General features: G+C 67.9%; 1 protein-coding gene across 3 annotated transcripts in view; it reads left to right on the top strand.

The window, feature by feature from the left end:
* The first annotated feature begins 684 nt into the window (after window positions 1-684).
* The window catches only part of ASPG (asparaginase), a 22,742-nt gene continuing 8,049 nt past the window's right edge, over window positions 685-15,377 (top strand). For 2 of the 3 annotated variants that reach the window (XM_025443310.3, XM_035719623.2), the window contains exons 1-7: window positions 685-821; window positions 6,615-6,723; window positions 7,359-7,470; window positions 9,315-9,440; window positions 9,714-9,797; window positions 10,759-10,885; window positions 14,403-14,515. In XM_025443310.3, the coding sequence (XP_025299095.3) occupies window positions 740-821; window positions 6,615-6,723; window positions 7,359-7,470; window positions 9,315-9,440; window positions 9,714-9,797; window positions 10,759-10,885; window positions 14,403-14,515 (753 nt within the window). In that variant the 5' untranslated portion in view covers window positions 685-739. The remainder of the gene's footprint in view (window positions 822-6,614; window positions 6,724-7,358; window positions 7,471-9,314; window positions 9,441-9,713; window positions 9,798-10,758; window positions 10,886-14,402; window positions 14,516-15,377) is intronic. The other variant, XM_035719621.2, reaches the window with a different exon arrangement.

Consider the following 15,377-nt stretch of genomic DNA (forward strand, 5'->3'; position numbering starts at 1 on the left):
CAGTGGGACCCCTGGATGGCAGACGGCAGCCTCGGGGCGGGGGGCGACTGCAGAGAATCCACTCGCTGGTGCTTAGACAGGAATTACTCTCGCATTGTTGGCAGTTATCGGAGTAGCTTCCCTGGAGCCAAACTCCGGCCTGGGCCGGGCTCTCCCGAGACAATGGGCTTCCCCCACCCTTGCAAGCCGGGCGTGGTCCCCAGCAGCCCCGCGGCTGGCCTGGGTGAATCCCTCGGAGATAAGCCCGCCCAGCCCGCCCTGCCCTCCAGGTGGGGGGAAGGGGGAGGGCTCTAGGCCGGAGGGGTCCCCTCCCTGCACCTCCCGCCGGCCCCCCACCCCCAAGGAGCGCCGCTGCCCAGGGTGTGGTGGGCGCTGCTGCCTTTGCTGGAGCACCCAGGGCGCTGCCCGGAGGGGCGGGCGGCCAACCGTAAGGCCCGAGGCTTTTGTGTCACGTGCCACGGCCACCCAGGCCCCGGGGGCCACCGCACAGGTCGGGCGTCCGACAGCCCCGGGCCGCGCCGGCCCCGCCCCTGAGGCCCCGCCCCCGAGGCCCCGCCCCCTCCGCAGGCCCCGCCCCTCCGCAGGCCCCGCCCCCTCCGCAGGCCCCGCCCCCTCCGCGGGCCCCGCCCCCAGGCGCACCTCGCCCTCCGCGGCCGCCCGCCCCCAGCACGGCCCCGGCCCCCGCCGCGGACGCCCCCACTTCCCCTCGGGCCCCTCGGTCCTTCGGCGCAGGGTCGGCATGGCGCGCGCGCTGGGGCCCGAGCGGCGGCTCCTGGCCGTCTACACCGGCGGGACTATCGGCATGCGGAGCGAGCGGGGCGGTGAGCGGGGCCCCGAGGGGGAGGGGGAGCGGGAGGGGGAGGGGAGGGGGTCCCGCCCTGGCCCGGACCTTCCCCAGGCCGGCCCCGCCCCTCTCCGCGGCGCCGTAGCTGCCACCCCGCCCCCGAAGCCCCCGAAGCCCCCCGAAGCCCCCGGAAGCCCCCGGCTTCTGTCCCACCCCTGCCCGGACACTCAGGACGGCTGTCCCGGCCTCCCCCGCGGAACCCACCGTCCCCCACGGAGGGTCAGGTGCAGGACGTGGCTCTGCCCCGTGGAGGTGGCTGCTGCTGGGGGGTGAGGCAGGGCCCCCAGGGCTGGGGGGATGGCGACGCAGCAGCGCCCGGGACCCGGGACGGGACGGTGGGAAACGGCGTGCACCGTCCCCAAAGGCTCCTCCTGGTTCTGTGCTGTGCGGGATGCCCCCTACCCCAGGCGGGCCTGGGCAGCCCCCAGCCTCGTGGAAGCAGCTGCTCAGACACCACTGGCGCCTCGTCGGTGGCTCCGACAGCTGCTTTCCTTCACCTGCCCCTGCTGTTCCATCTGTGACATCATTCGAGGGCCGCTGGTGTGGGCCCCAGGACTCAGGCCTGCGTAAGCCCTGTCCTGGAGGGGCTCGGCCGGGGGACGTGGTTGTTCGCCCACCCTGCCCGTGGCTCCCCGCTGGGCTGCCTGGGGCCTGCCCTCTGCTGCTGTGCTCCCGACCTGGTTAGTTCGCGGCTGAGCTTGTGCAGCCTCGAGGGCCCCCGGGTGACACCCCACCTGCAGCATGTTGCTGTGGTCCCTCAGCCCTCACGGGCCCGAGAAGGGCTGATGTTAAAGCAGCAGCGGCGTGTGGTTGAGGTCTGCTGAGGAGGCCCAGGGCTGCAGGCGGCCGTGCAGGCAGGACCCTGCGTGTGGCTCCAGGCTTCCCTTGAGGATACGAGGCCTGGACCCAGGTGGGGGAGAGAGGGAGGGCCCGGGAGGGGGAGCTACCCTGAGCCCACCCCGGACACTGCCCCTCCAGGCTTGGCACATGGTCAGCTGCGATTCTGTTGAGCTCAACGCTCGCTCCCAGGGGTCTGGGCTGCAGGGACAGGTGGACTCTGACCCTGTCCCACCTGCACGGCATCGTGCCTCCCTGCCCTGGTTCTCCGGGCAGCCCTGGGCTCACTCCCACGGGTGCTGCTTCTCTCAAAGACGCTGCAAAGTCACAAGTTCAGAAGGTCAGCTAGAGACCTTGACTCAAGAAAGAGTGTGGGGGTCGGCTTCCAGATGGGAAGGAATCTTCCAGAATCCCTCAGCCTGCTCTGGCACTGCGGCCTTCTGGTCTGCGGAAGGCGAGGTCGGCAGGCGCCTTCTTGTGCTGGGAAGCCAGCTCGGAGGAGCCAGCCTGCCCTAGCTGGCAGGGAAGCTGGTCTTCTGAGCTGTTGACTGGGGGGCAGGGGGCTCCCGCCCCGGGGCAGGGGCGCCTGTCTGCTGGGAGCCACAGCGCATGTCCTGGCTCCTTGGAGGCTTTGCCTTTGTGTGACCTGCGTCCTCTGTCCCCGCGGCAGCTGCCAATCCTTCCTCATCAGGAAGGCTTCAGGGAGCCCGAGGCTTAAGCCCCAGAGGACAAAGGAGGAAGAGGCCTGGGATCTGGTCCCTGCTGTCCCTCTAGGGTCGTGCAACCCCCAAGCCCCTGGCCCTTGAGACCAGGCAGGGTCCTCGGGCCTGCTCTAGTCCGTGACTAGCTCTCAGTGTTCTTGAGGGACGCACATCTCCTACTGGCATTTTTTGGGCAAAAAACATGTAGAGTATAGAGTGAAAAGATGTCCAGGGTTCAGGTCAGCAGCCCAGGCCAGGGTAAGAGCAAGATGCAGATGGATGGGGGCGCCAGGCCAGGGGCATGAGGCTGCGCTCTGAGGGCCTCGGGCACGGCCCTTCCCTCTCCAAGCCCCGCTCCGGGGCTCGGCTTGTTGAACTCGGGACTCCAGGCCCGTCCCGGGAATTCCGATCGGGGCCAGCATCAATGATTAACTCGCCTGGCACTGCTGACGGGGCTCCAGCCCGGTGAGGGCGGCGAGGGGCGGCGAGGGGCACAGGCCAGCCACAGCAGAGCTGTTTGGATCGTCACTGTTGGCGTCTGTGCGCCTGCTGGTAAACAGTGGCCCACAGGGCACACGGCGCCGCGTGTCCAAACTCTGCCAAAGGTCAGGACCGCAAGCCGAGGGCAGGGGCCGTGGAAGCGAGGGACACCCCTTGACCCCATCCCCTCTGAGCTCAGCAGAGGTGTCACAGGTCAAGGGGCATCACGAAAGCAAAGTCAAGAGCTAACACCGAGCCCGAGGCCGAGCTGCATCAGAGGCCTGCGTGACCCTGCCTGCTTGCCCCCTGCCCCCTGCCCCTTGCAGGCGCTTGCAGACATAGCAGGATGAGCAGAGCTTTGGGGCCGGGATCTGAAGGTGCCAGGACAGCCTGGGGCACAGTGGGGAGGGGGTTGCAGGTCGTCCTACAACCAAGCCTTGTCAGGAGGGCTGATGTCCACAGCCTCTTGGTCACCGCAGTCCTCGGAGCCCTCGGCCTGGACCTCCTTTCACATGCTCACAAGATCACATTTTTATAGCCTAAGCAGGCAGTTCTAGGGGGACCTGCAGTCCTGGGGGCAGCCCGTCCCTTACAGACCAGAGGCTTGGCAGGAGCTGAGCCTCTGCCGGGGCCTGGCAGCCTGTCTGTGTGGCCCAGGACGAGACCAGGCGAGACAGGTTCTGGTTTTAGAGGGGCCTGGGGGGCAGGGGCTTGTTGAGAACAACAATACAAGTCACAAAATCAGAGTTCACTGTGAAAGTGGATGTTTACTTGGAACGATTAAGGAAATCACAACAAATCACCAGTTTTATTTTATTTTAATTTTTTTAAAAAAGAGTTTTAATGTATTTATTCATGAGAGACACAGAGAGAGAGGCAGAGACACGGGCAGAGGGAGAAGCAGGCTCCATGCAGGAGCCAACTTGCGACTCGATCCCGGGTCTCCAGGGGTCTCCAGGATCACGCCCTGGGCTGAAGGCGGTGCTAAACCGCTGAGCCACCAGGGCTGCCCAAATCACCAGTTTTAAAAAGCCAAGAATATCACAAAACCCAGAAAAATGTGTTGTTCCTTAATGTCCTGACACTCTCTCCTAGCTGCTCCCCCACTGGGTTTTTGGCTGCACGTTTTCCCAAGCCCTTTGGTAGGCCAGTGCCGGGCAGGATTTCGTACAGAGAGAACAGGATAGGAGAGCGTCCTTTACTTGGGCCCCTTTCGCCTCTGCTGCCCACATGCTCCCTGGGGGCGCAGCGGAGTCCTGCCCTTGCGGGCCCTGAGGCCCTGCCCCTTCCCACCTGGCGGCAGCAGGACGTCCCTGGCAACCGCTGCCCGGCTGCAGGGGGAGGTGACCCCACGCGCGCTTGTCCCATGAAACCCAGAGCAAGTGTGTCCCCACCTCACCTGCCCCGTACACGGACCCCAGTTTGCAGAGACACCCCCGCACCGTCCACCCCAAGGAGCTGGAAGTGGCCGTGTGAGTGTCCTGGGGTTGCTCCAGCAAGTGACTGAGAGGGTGGCCCCCTGTGCTGTAGGCAGGGTCTGACATGGGGGGGCAAGGGCCCGTCCGTCCCTCCTGGGCCCTCGGCTGTGGCCGAATCACTGCAGGCTTCCCGGCCGGGGTCTTCATGCCTCTCTCTGCCCTGTCCTGCGCTGTGGCCGCCCCCTCCGCGTATCCAGTGTCCCTCGGCTCCCGCTTAGAAGGACACTTAGGGCCCACCCGCAGAATCCAGTATCATGTCCACGTCCAGACTCTTAACTGCATCACATCCGTGAAGGCTCTGCATTCAGGCCGCACTCAGGTCCTGGGGATCAGGACGTGGACATCTTTGGGGGCTGCTTTTCAGCCTGCTGCGGGTGGGGTGGGGGAGCTTGGCCGCCGGGGGTGGGGCCTGGGGGGCTGGCGGCCTTCCTTGGTGCCCGGGATCCGAAGTTCTGTCCTCACTGCTGGCAGGGCAGGCGGGTCCGGACCTCTGTGGAGGCGGACACATGTCGTGCTCAGGTTCGGGTGTCTGGGGGGGCCAGGCTGGTGGCGGTCCTGTACCCATGTCCCGTGTCTACTGAGCCCCGCGGGCGTGACGTTTCGTCCTGCAGCAATCACGTGCGGAGCTCCTGCTGGGGTGCGTGCGCACGGGGGCAGTCGTTCAGAGTGCCCCCCCTGGGGTCCCTCTCCGGCTGCGGAGATGGCACCAGACACCCACGGACACGCGAGGGGCCAGTGAGCCTGTGCCGGCGAGGGCGCTGGCGGGAGCTGGGGCCTGGGATTGAGCAGGTGGACTATGGGGGGGGCTTTGGGGGGAGCGTGAGCAGTCCTGCTGACCCTGGAGTCGGCGGGCTTCTGCCCACAGACGGGGTGTGCTGCTGGGGTAACGGGTTAAGCGCCGCGGGAGCCCCTTACGCCCACCCGCTCGGCTCTGGGGGCGGCCGGGAGCTGCAGGGCAGGCTGCGGGGGGCCCGATGCCCAGCCGCTCTCCCTAAGTGTCCTTGGGGCGGGGAGCCTGGCCCCCAGCCTGCTGGGGACACAGGCGCTCACGTGGCCTAGGAGGGTGTCCTGTTGGGGAGGGGACCACGCTTCCGGGCTCCCTGAAGGGAAGACACGAGGCAGAGGCCCAGGCGGAGAGATGAACGCGTGAGAGCCCGGGAGCGGGGGTGGGGGACGGGGGACGGCGGGGGGCGGATGGCGGGGGCGGTGGCCCCCGGAAGCCGAGCCCCATCCCTGTGCCGGGGGCAGCGAGCCGCCGTCCTACCCGCGTGGAGCTGAATCCCGCCACTGCCGGAGCCAGCCCGGAAGCAGACTCGCCCCCCCACCCCGCCCCGCCTGTGGGGTCCCAGCCCTGCTGACACCTGGGCCCTCGGGGCGCGGGAGATGAGGAGGGGGTGCTGTGCTCACCAGCTGAGCAGCAGTGGGGGGACAGCTGAGGCCCGGGGCGACCAGCGGCCACTGACCCTGCTCTGGGAGGTCTTGCTTGATTCGGGCTGTTTCTCGCCGAGGGGGACCCTGTTGTCCTCGTCACTGTGCTCAGCCAGGCACGTGGCAGACGCCCAGAGAAGTTCGCTGCCCTGTCCAAGGTCACGGTGCTGGTGGGAGCAGGGTGGGACAAAAGGCCAGGACCCTGATGCCTCGGAGCCTTTGCCCAGGGGTTGTTTCTAGGAAACACACCAGTGACCTTTTAGGGTTTTCTTAAAACACAACACCATTTCTGCCCAGGGCCTTAGAGGCATGTTTGCGGGACATGGAGGCTGCGGGCAGAGGGCCTGGGCTGGGTTGTTGAGGGGTCACATGCCGTCCAGCAAGGGAGCAAGGGCAGGCGGGGGGTACGTGGAAAGGGCACCAGGGCCCGCAGGTCAAGGAGGGCTTCCTGGAGGTGTGACCTGAGCTGGGGTGAAGCACCTGCTGGGTGTAAGGGTGAGGGGCCAAGGACCTGCAGGCAGAGCCAGCAGTACGTCTGCAGGCAGCAGTTAGTGGGGGCATCCTGGGAAGTGGGGGAGGAAGTGTGGGTGCTCTGGGCTGCATTGTGAGAGAAGGGGGGAGAGGGCCGGGCCCCTGAAGCTCGGCTGAGTGTGGGCTCCCCGGAGACGGGGTGCGCTGGGGCAGGCTCGGGGTGGAGTGGCCCGGGATTCTGAGCCCTGCCTGGGCCTGGCCCCCTGCATGTTGGGAAAATGTCCTGAGGAGGAGGAGGAGCCAGTGGTCACAGGCATTAGCGGTGGCTGCTGGCCCCTGACCCCACACTCCCCCCAACCCGGATTCTGCCTACAGTGCTCGTCCCCGGGAGGGGCCTGGCCGCTGTCTTGAGGACACTGCCCATGTTCCATGATGAAGAGCACGCCCGGGCCTGTGGCCTCCCTGAGGACACCCTGGTGCTGCCGTGAGTGTGGGCTCCTTGGGGTCCCAGGCAGGGGTGACCACTGGCTGTCGTAGGGGTAGAGCCATCCTGAGATGGGATGGTGCCCGCAGGGCCCATGGAGCAGGCTGTGGTCACTGATGTCCTCTTATGCTTCCCTTTCAAGTGAGCCTTGGACTCCCATCACCTTGGGGGTCCGCCTGCCACCTGGGGGGTCTCCAGGTCCTGGCCCCGGCCACATGGGACACAAGCCTGTGGAGAGAGGCAGGGGCTGGCCCCTAGTGTGAAGGCCCCTCTGTTATTGAGCTCCCGGCCAAGGCCGCCCGGTGCCCTTCACGGCTGTCAGGCTGAGAGGGGTCTCCCTCCTGCCGGAGCCTCTCCTTCCGGGGCGTCTCCTGGCCCATCCGGGGCCAGGCCCAGCCGCACTCTCAAAGTTGGTTCTGGAAAGGTGACATACTGTTAGGAGCCTGTCCTGGCCGGTCCTTAAACCTCCTGAGGACTAAGGTCCGTGTTCCTGGGGACTCCGGGTGGAAGGGAGGCTGGGCGCAGTACTCGGGATGCTGCCGAGCCCACTGGGAAGTGCCGGGGCAGGGGCCGGCTGGGTGCGGGGACGGTGGGGGCCAGGGAGGTGGGGGCAGCCCTTGTTCTGCCTCCCGCAGGCCGGCCAGCCCTGACCAGAGAGTCATCTACACGGTGCTGGAGTGCCAGCCCCTCTTTGACTCCAGTGACATGACCATCACCGAGTGGGTTCAGATTGCCCAGACCATCGAGGTAGCTGAGGGTGCGGACTGGGCCGGGCCGGGCGGGGCTGGGGTGTGGGCGGGGCTGAGGGTGGCGCGGCCAATGCTGCAGAAGCTCTCACCGGTTCTGCGGGGTGGGACCTGCCCGCCTGGCCTGAGACTTGGGAAAGCCCGAGAATGGCAGCTTCAGGAAAGTGCTGGGTCCTCGGGTCACATCTCAGCTGCGAGGCTCCTGAGGCTCTCCCCCCCCACCCCCCCCGCGAGCAGAGAGCGGGCAGGAAGGGCCGTGTCCACTTTCCTGGTGAGGAAATGTCCTGGACAGCTGTCCTGGTAGCCTCCTGGGCTGGGACGCTCGCCACTTCCCCAAGGTCGGCAAGCTCCATGCCTGGTCCACCCTGAAGGTGGGGACTTCGTGGATTTGGAGTCCGTTAAAGGCTCGGGCACAGAACCCCGTGCGGTCCCGTGGTTTGCGGCACCCGGTGTGGCCCCCTTACCTGCTGGAGAGCGCCCCTCACTTTCCTCTCTGTTCGCCCAACCTCATCATCTCCAGCCCCCTTCCTGCGCCAGCCTGGCCCTGTTACCTGACTGCCTCCCACGTCCTCGCACCCCTCCCTCCCCTATTCCCCCCCACTTCTCCACAAATGCTCACCTCTTAGGGAGCCTCGGTGGCTCATCACCCAGGTCCCCCTCCCCTGCAGCCGAGCCCCAGCCACACGCTTGTGTTCTTCTGCCCTAGTGGGGAGAGCGGCTTCCTGGGCACATCCCCTCGCACTGTGAGCAGGATAGCGTGTGGCCCTGGGTCTGGTCCTGATGTTCCTGAACGGGACTAGCCGACAGTGGGCATGTCTGTGGCCATAGTCCGGGGCAGTCTCCCTGGTCTGTGGCCAGCAGCATCCTCTGGCTGGGGCCTGACCGCTTTGCTGAGCTCCGGGCGCTGCTGTCCTGCCCCAGTGTCCAGCCACGTGCAGACTCCCTGGCGACCGGCCTGTGGCAGTGCCCCGGGTGGCCAGCAGAGGGTGCCCCAGCCCGCCACTCGGCTCGGCCACCCTCGTTCCAGGGCCAGCCTGGTTTGGTCTTTCAATGGGCATGGAGGGTGCGCCCCTCAGGAGGGCCTGACCCCTTAGGTTCCCAGAATTCTGCCCCTGGGATCCATAGCCTGGGCCAGCCGCGCCCTGAGGCCCAGCCTCGGCTCCTGCTAGGTGCTGGCCAGAGGATGTCCTTGCAGAGGTGGCCAGTGCCTGGGAGCACCTTCTAGACTTTGCTGTACCTGGAAGGACTCTGCCCTATGTTTGCACACCAGCGTCCTGCCAGGCCCTGTTCCAGCCAGCCTCCCAGGTCCCCTGGCAGCTCCCAGCACCGGCTACGCCCTGCGCCTGTCCTGGGTCCACGGCTGGCCCTCCCGCTGGACCACGGGCTCACAGGCTCACTCAGCCCTGCAGCACCTGCCCTCGAGCCAGTGGCCACACAGCCAGGGGCTCTCCAGGAGCCCTGAGCTGAGTTCTGGTGTGGTCCTCCACTGACCAGTGTCCTTGCAAGCCCTGACAGGCATCAGCTGGAGGAGATGCCGCCCAGAAGTCTAGAGCACACCTTCCTATCCTAGGAGAGTGTCCAGAGACGCCACCTCCCCCAGGCCCACGCCTCTCACGCAGTCGGGAAAGGAAGCTGTCCTGCGTGTGGGGAGGGCGCGGAGGATTGGGTCTCCAGGCAGGGGCTTGCTTTCCAGCAGTGACCAGGATCCCACCAGAGCCCCCCGACTCCCTTCCTGGGCATCTGGGACCCTTTCCTTCCTTTCCTGGAGGGGACCAGCTAGCTGCCCGTCCCCAGGAAGAGGCCCACCCCCAGAGGAGGCCTACCTAAGCTTGCTGCCCTCCTCAGAGACACTATGAGCAGTACCACGGGTTCGTGGTCATCCACGGCACTGACACCATGGCCTTCGCGGCCTCTGTGCTCTCCTTCGTGCTGGAGAACCTGCAGAAAACCGTCGTCCTCACTGGCGCCCAGGTAATGGCCCAGGCTGGCTGGTGGGCATGAGGGCCTGCCCTCCCCAGGCCGCAGGGGGAGTCAGCGATATGGGGGACCCGGGCCAGACCCCAGGCCTCTTGCTCAGCCCTGCGGCTCCGCGAGGCAGTGCCTGTTCCGCGTGGGCTGGCCGCCAGGCACCAGCTCTGACATCCCGGGACGGGTCCATGGCCCGCACTCAGCCTTGTCCAGCTGCCCTGTCGGTGTCCCTCCGGGGCCGGGTGAGCCTCAGACCCTCCCTGGGCCTCCCCCCAGGTGCCCATCCATGCCCTGTGGAACGATGGCCGAGAGAACCTGCTGGGGGCCCTGCTCATGGCCGGCCAGTACGTGATCCCCGAGGTACCCCCCCTCCCTGGCGTGGGCGGTGGGGGGTCTGGTTGACTGGTGGGACACGCAGAGGAAGAGTCGACAGGGTTTCAAAGATCTGCCTTTTGTCTTACAAATGACACATGCTGTCACCATAGAAAATTTCAGAAAATAAAGAAAGCAGGAAACAAAGCCACCCACATTTTACTTCCCAGAAATGCTGCTGTTAGGAGGTTTTTTTTAAAAAAGATTGTATATATTTATTCTGAGAGAAAGCACGAATAGGGGGAGGAGGAGGGGGAGGGGCAGAGGGAGGCGCAGACATCCCGCTGAGCAGGGGGCCCCCCCGCGATGTGGGGCTCCATCCCAGCACCCCCAGGATCACGACCTGAGCCCAACCAAGGCAGACGCTTCCCCGACTGAGGCCTCCCAGGCCCCCCAGGTCACATTCACGTTAAATGCGTGTGTACAGGTGAGTCTCTGTATAGGCAGATTGTTTCGGGGTGTATCTGCGGAGCTGGTTTTCCCCCTTCATGTGGGGGCGCAGGGACACCTTACAAGACCCTTTGCATTACAGGGCACCCAGTACTGGGAGGTGGGCCCCAGCCCCGGGGAGGGGGCTTCACTGAAGTGCGGCTCACCATCTCGCTGCCAGGGTGCCCCCGCCCCTCCCCGGGAGAGCAGCTCTGGGGCTACTCAGAGTCGGGGGACAGAACCAGGACCCCCACCCCCGGGCTCCAGAGCAGGGCCTGCTGGGACCACAGCGCTATGGGGAGGGGTGTCTCTGCACCTCGGGCTGAGCTCACCAGGAGCTCCCGGAGAAGCAGGGGTGGGGGCAGCGGGGGCCGGGAGGGGAGGGGTGCGGGCCCTCGTGAGGCCAACCCCCGCCCCGCTCCCCGCAGGCCCATCCGCGATGTCTGCAGGCTGTTCACCGCGCAGCGGGGCACAGGGGCTCCCCCGCGCTGAGCCTCTGCCCCCCACCCCCCCCCCGCAGGTCTGTCTGTTCTTCCAGAATCAGCTGTTTCGGGGCAACCGAGTGACCAAGGTGGACTCGCGCAGGTTTGCGGCCTTCTGCTCCCCCAACCTGCCCCCTCTGGCTGTTGTGGGCACTGACGTCCTAAGTAAGTGGGGTGCGGAGCTGGGGCCGGGAGATGTCTGGGGTGGAGGGGCACCCCCTGAATGGGAGGGAGCACAACGCTCTACTCTGCCCTGGGCTGCGAAGTCAGGCTGCCCAGAGGGGGTGGCCTGTGGGCCCCCCCACCCCCCCGAGGTCCCAGGGGATGACCTGGCTGGGGGAGGAGCAGGTTTGGGGAACCTGCCCTCCATGTGACCCCGAGCCCAGGAATCCCTCTCAGTGACCATCTGTGACCCTGCCACACACCTTGGCCCCCCCTGGGACCTGGCTCCTGTGTCGTGACCTCCTCCCTGGGACTTCCTGGGAGTCTTGTTCGTCCCAGGCCAGGCAGGTAGCCCAGCCCCTGGGGAGCCCCCAGGAGCCCCGTCCCTCCCTTCCCTGGGCCTGGGTGTAGGGCTGCCTCGGACCTTGGTCTCAGCCAGGGCTGCTGGTCCGGAGCTCAGTGCCCCAGGGGAATCACTCCAGGGCTGCCCTCTCTCCACCCAGGGTGTCCGCCCCCCTGCCAGGGTGTCCCCGGTGGTCTCCTGGCCCCTCCCTGGGTCCACGGTGGGCTTGGCCGGCCCTCCACTCCCACTCCTGGCGCCTAAGAGCAGCCCCCAAGTGTGCCCCGTGTCACTCCCTGACTGAGCCGGGAGGTCCTGGGCCTTATGCCGGCCTGGGCATCTGTCCCCGCCCTGCAGCTGCGGGATCCTGTCCCGAGACCCCGTGGGGGGTGGGGCTGCGGGGCCGGGCAGGACCAGCCTTGCTTTGGGGGCTCTCGGGCTTCGAAGGCCTGCTGAGGTGGCCCTTCTGGTTGGACTGCACGGCTTGGGCTTAGGCCTGGCTGGGGCCGGCCTGTGGGGGCAGTTCCAGCAGACTGGCACGAGAAGAGCCCTTGGGGGTCTCCATGCGGCAGCCCCCATGTCCGCATGAGGAGGAACAGATCAAGACCCCGGGAAGAGGGGCCGTGGGTCCCAGGGCCTTGACTTCCTAGGACGGGGGGCTTCCCGGAAGGCTCCCGCACAGACGGGGTCAGGAGCGCCAGGCCCAGGCCCGGCAGGGGCTGCAGGGCAGGAGCCTCTCCGGGAAGGCTGGTGATGGGGACAAGAGCGGGGAGGCGCTCTGGCCGGTGCTGCTGGCCGTCCGTGGAGAGCAGATGATGAAGCAGGCCCTTTCCTGGGACGGGCAGGCTGGTCACGAAACTCCAAAAGCCCCCGGTGCCTTTGGAGGGGGACGTGGAATCCCAGCATGGTGATGCGCAGGACCCGGCTCCTCGCTGGGCAGTTGTGAGGCCGCAGCCGGCCAGGGCAGCAGGAGGCCAGAGGGTGGGCAGGTGAGGCACAGGGAGCCCACAGCGAGGAGTCGGCTCAGCCCGGGCCCGGACCCCCCATTCTGGTGGCTTTATCCGGTACCCCCTCCCCGCACTCACCCCCCCATCTGCGAGGGCCCTCCAGGGGTCCTACGGCAGAGCCCCCAGGTGGATGGGAGGGCTCTAGGGGCGGGGGGGGGGGGCGTCCACCTGCTTGCTGAGGGCCGGAGCAGTCGGGGGGGGGCTCCCAGAGGAGATGGCCCATGTGCTGCCCCGTGGACAGATTCCTTGCTGGTGTTGGGGGGCAGTGAGGGTGCTCGGCCCCTCCTGCCCTGGTGCCGGCCGCGGAGGAAGGAAGGGGTGGGCACGAGGCAGTGGGCGGCCGCGCTGCAGGCCCGGCTCCCCCGTGGGGACTGAGTCACACCTCATCTGGGGCTCGGGAGCCAAGCTTCCGGGGACGCACCCCGCTGGCAGGCGCGGAGCGGCTCACCGGGGTGGCGGGGCTGTCTGTGCCGTACCAAGCCCGGGCAGGCCGCAGGGCCCAGGGCACGCTGAGGCAGGCTGGGCCCCCCCGCAGCTGGGTGGGCGCAGGGCTGAGGCCGCCCCTGGAGCCCCAGGCCCACGGCCCCCTGCGATCGCTGCTCGCGGGCCAGGGTGCCCGTGCGGGGTGTGAGAACCTTCGGCCCCGCTGCCCCAGGGTGGCGGTCAGGCCCCGGGGCCCTCGGGCACCTGGTGTTGAGAAACACAGGCTTTGCCCAGCGCAGGGCTGGTGGCACCGCCGGGGAGGGGCGGGGGCGGCACAGGGGACCTTGGGGCTGGCAGGGGCGACCCCCTCTCTCCCGCTGCTGGTGGTGGAGGAGACGCCGCCAGCCCAGCCAGGACTCTCCCTTGCATTTTTCTTCCCTCTGTGAGGCCAGTGTAGACAGGGCTTGGTGGGGGGTCCAGGGGCGTGTGATGGTGCTGGGCCTGCCCCATGGGCTGTGGGGACACAGGGAGGGGGCTCAGTCGCCACCTACAGAGTGTGGGGGGTGGTCTGCACCCCACGCTATGCTGCTCCCCCAGGGGAGGGACTTGGGGTTCCACGGCTCTCGGGGACGTGGGCTCGCTTTGTCTCCATAGGCCCCCCTCTGCGGCCATAACTCCTGCGGGTGGCAGCGCCCCCACCCTGCCGCCGGCTTATCTGCTCGCCCAGATGGGTCCCACGGCCCTAAATTACAGGCCGCCTCTCCCTGCTGACGGTCGCTGCGGGGCCCCTCCTGCTGCCCGGCCCCCTGCGCCCCCGGGATGCGGCGCGAGGGGGCAGCCTGGGTCCGGAATGGTCCCTGCTTTGTCGTCACACGCGAGCTGTCCTGGTGGCTGCAGCAGGAGGCGGGCAGGCTGACACCCCCGTGGGGGTAGGGAGGCGCCCTGGCAGGCTCCCCGAGACCCCTCCCTGGCAGTGTGGTCCGGCCCCGCCGCGGGGCCCTGCGCTGGACGCGGCCCCTGCCCCCTCGGACAGGCTTTAACAGTGTCCCCTGAGGCCATCGTCCCCTGGCCTCTGCCCCAAGCGGCGCGGGCTTGTGCCCAGGATGGACAGCGGGGGCGGTGAGCCGGGCTCCTGAGGGGCTCGCAGGCGGGGTCTGCTGCCCACCCCCCCACCCGGAGCGGGATGCACGGAGGTGGGGGCCTCCGCAGCTCGGTCCTGGCGGAGCAGTGACCCCCGACCCGCGGGAGCCCGGCCAGGGGGGACTCCTCCATGCGGTGAGTTTGAGGGGCACTGACCCCGATATCTGCCTCTCCACTTTCCACGGGGCCTGGGGGGCCCCCGAGACTGGGGTCAATCGGAGGCTTTCTTTCCCCAAAGCTGAGGGGTCCGGAAGACTCGCTCGTTTCTTCATTCGCTCGTTCCCTGTTTGACTTGCTGGGCCGTGGGCGGCGGGGCGGGGGGGCTGGGTCAGGGGCCGGCGAGGCTGGACGGTTGGACCCGTCCCAGGACGCAGGACCATGCGCGGCGTGTGGCTCTGCAGCTGCGCCCCACGCCCGTGCGCACGCCGCTCCCCCCGTTCCTGCACACTCGGGGGCCCTGGGCCCCGAGCACAGGCTGGAGCCCTCCAGGGCGGGCAGGGCGGCCCGGGGCGGGCCAGCGGGGACCGGGCAGCGCAGAGGGCCCGAGGCGCCGCACCCGTGTTGGCTGTCCGCAGGTCCCCGGGCCCCACGCGCGCCTCTGCCCTCACAGTCAACCGGGAGCTGGTGCGGAAGGCCCGAGGCAAGGACCGGCTGGTCGTGCACAGCAGCATGGAGCGGGACGTGGGCCTGCTGCGCCTCTACCCCGGGATCCCCGCCGCCCTGGTAGGCACCCGCCCAGCCCGGCACCCCCCCACGCCCCCGTGGCTCCCTGGCACTGCCCTCCCACCCCCTCCCGTCACCCACCTCAGGCACGCAGGGGGCAGCAACTGCTTGAAGCTCCTCAGCCTCCACGGCCAAGGCTGAGCCATTCGGGGGCTGAGGCGTCCCTGGGACCTCCACCTCCTCCCCCCGCCTCCCCAGCTTGGGTTTCGGGGCCCAGTCTTCCCTTACTTGCCCCATGGGCTTGACCCTGCAGATGCCTGTGGACTCACGGCACCTGGTCCAGGCTTCCCCGGGGGCCGATGGGGCTGCCCTGGTGGTCCCCTGCTTGCTCCCTGCCGACGACCCCGGAGCCACGGGCTGCCCGCCTCTGCCCGCCGTGTGAACTGGGCTCAGAGGCCACGTGGCCATTATGTAGAGGGTGTCTGAGCTCCAAGCACCTCTGGGCACCCTGGGGTCAAGCGTGGAGGTGCTGGTGCTGGTCTCAGAGGCACCGCCAGGCTGCGGGGAGGTGGGGCTGCAGGCACCACAGCTCAGAGGACACTTGCTCAAGTGCTGTGACCTGCCGAGCACCCTGGCCCCTCTTCCGTGTGGACAGATGTGGCTTCACAGGCATGTCCACACACACGGGGGGCCTGGCCGGCACCTGTCACCAGCCTGCGGGACTCGGCATGTGCTGCCCCAGAGCCCTGGGTCAGTGTGTGAACTGGTGCCTGACGCCATCAAAGGGCCCTGGGGACAGACATGCGGGGGCGGGGGGGCGTTCTGTTGTCAGCACACACCACGGCCTAGACCCTTCAGAGGGGACCCGGCGTTCCTTAGGGGGTCGAGGCGGGGGGCGACCCGCATGGCCCTCCATGGGGCC

This window comes from Canis lupus, chromosome 8 (assembly GCF_003254725.2).
Source record: "Canis lupus dingo isolate Sandy chromosome 8, ASM325472v2, whole genome shotgun sequence".
In the NCBI taxonomy this organism is placed as follows: Eukaryota; Metazoa; Chordata; class Mammalia; order Carnivora; family Canidae; genus Canis; species Canis lupus.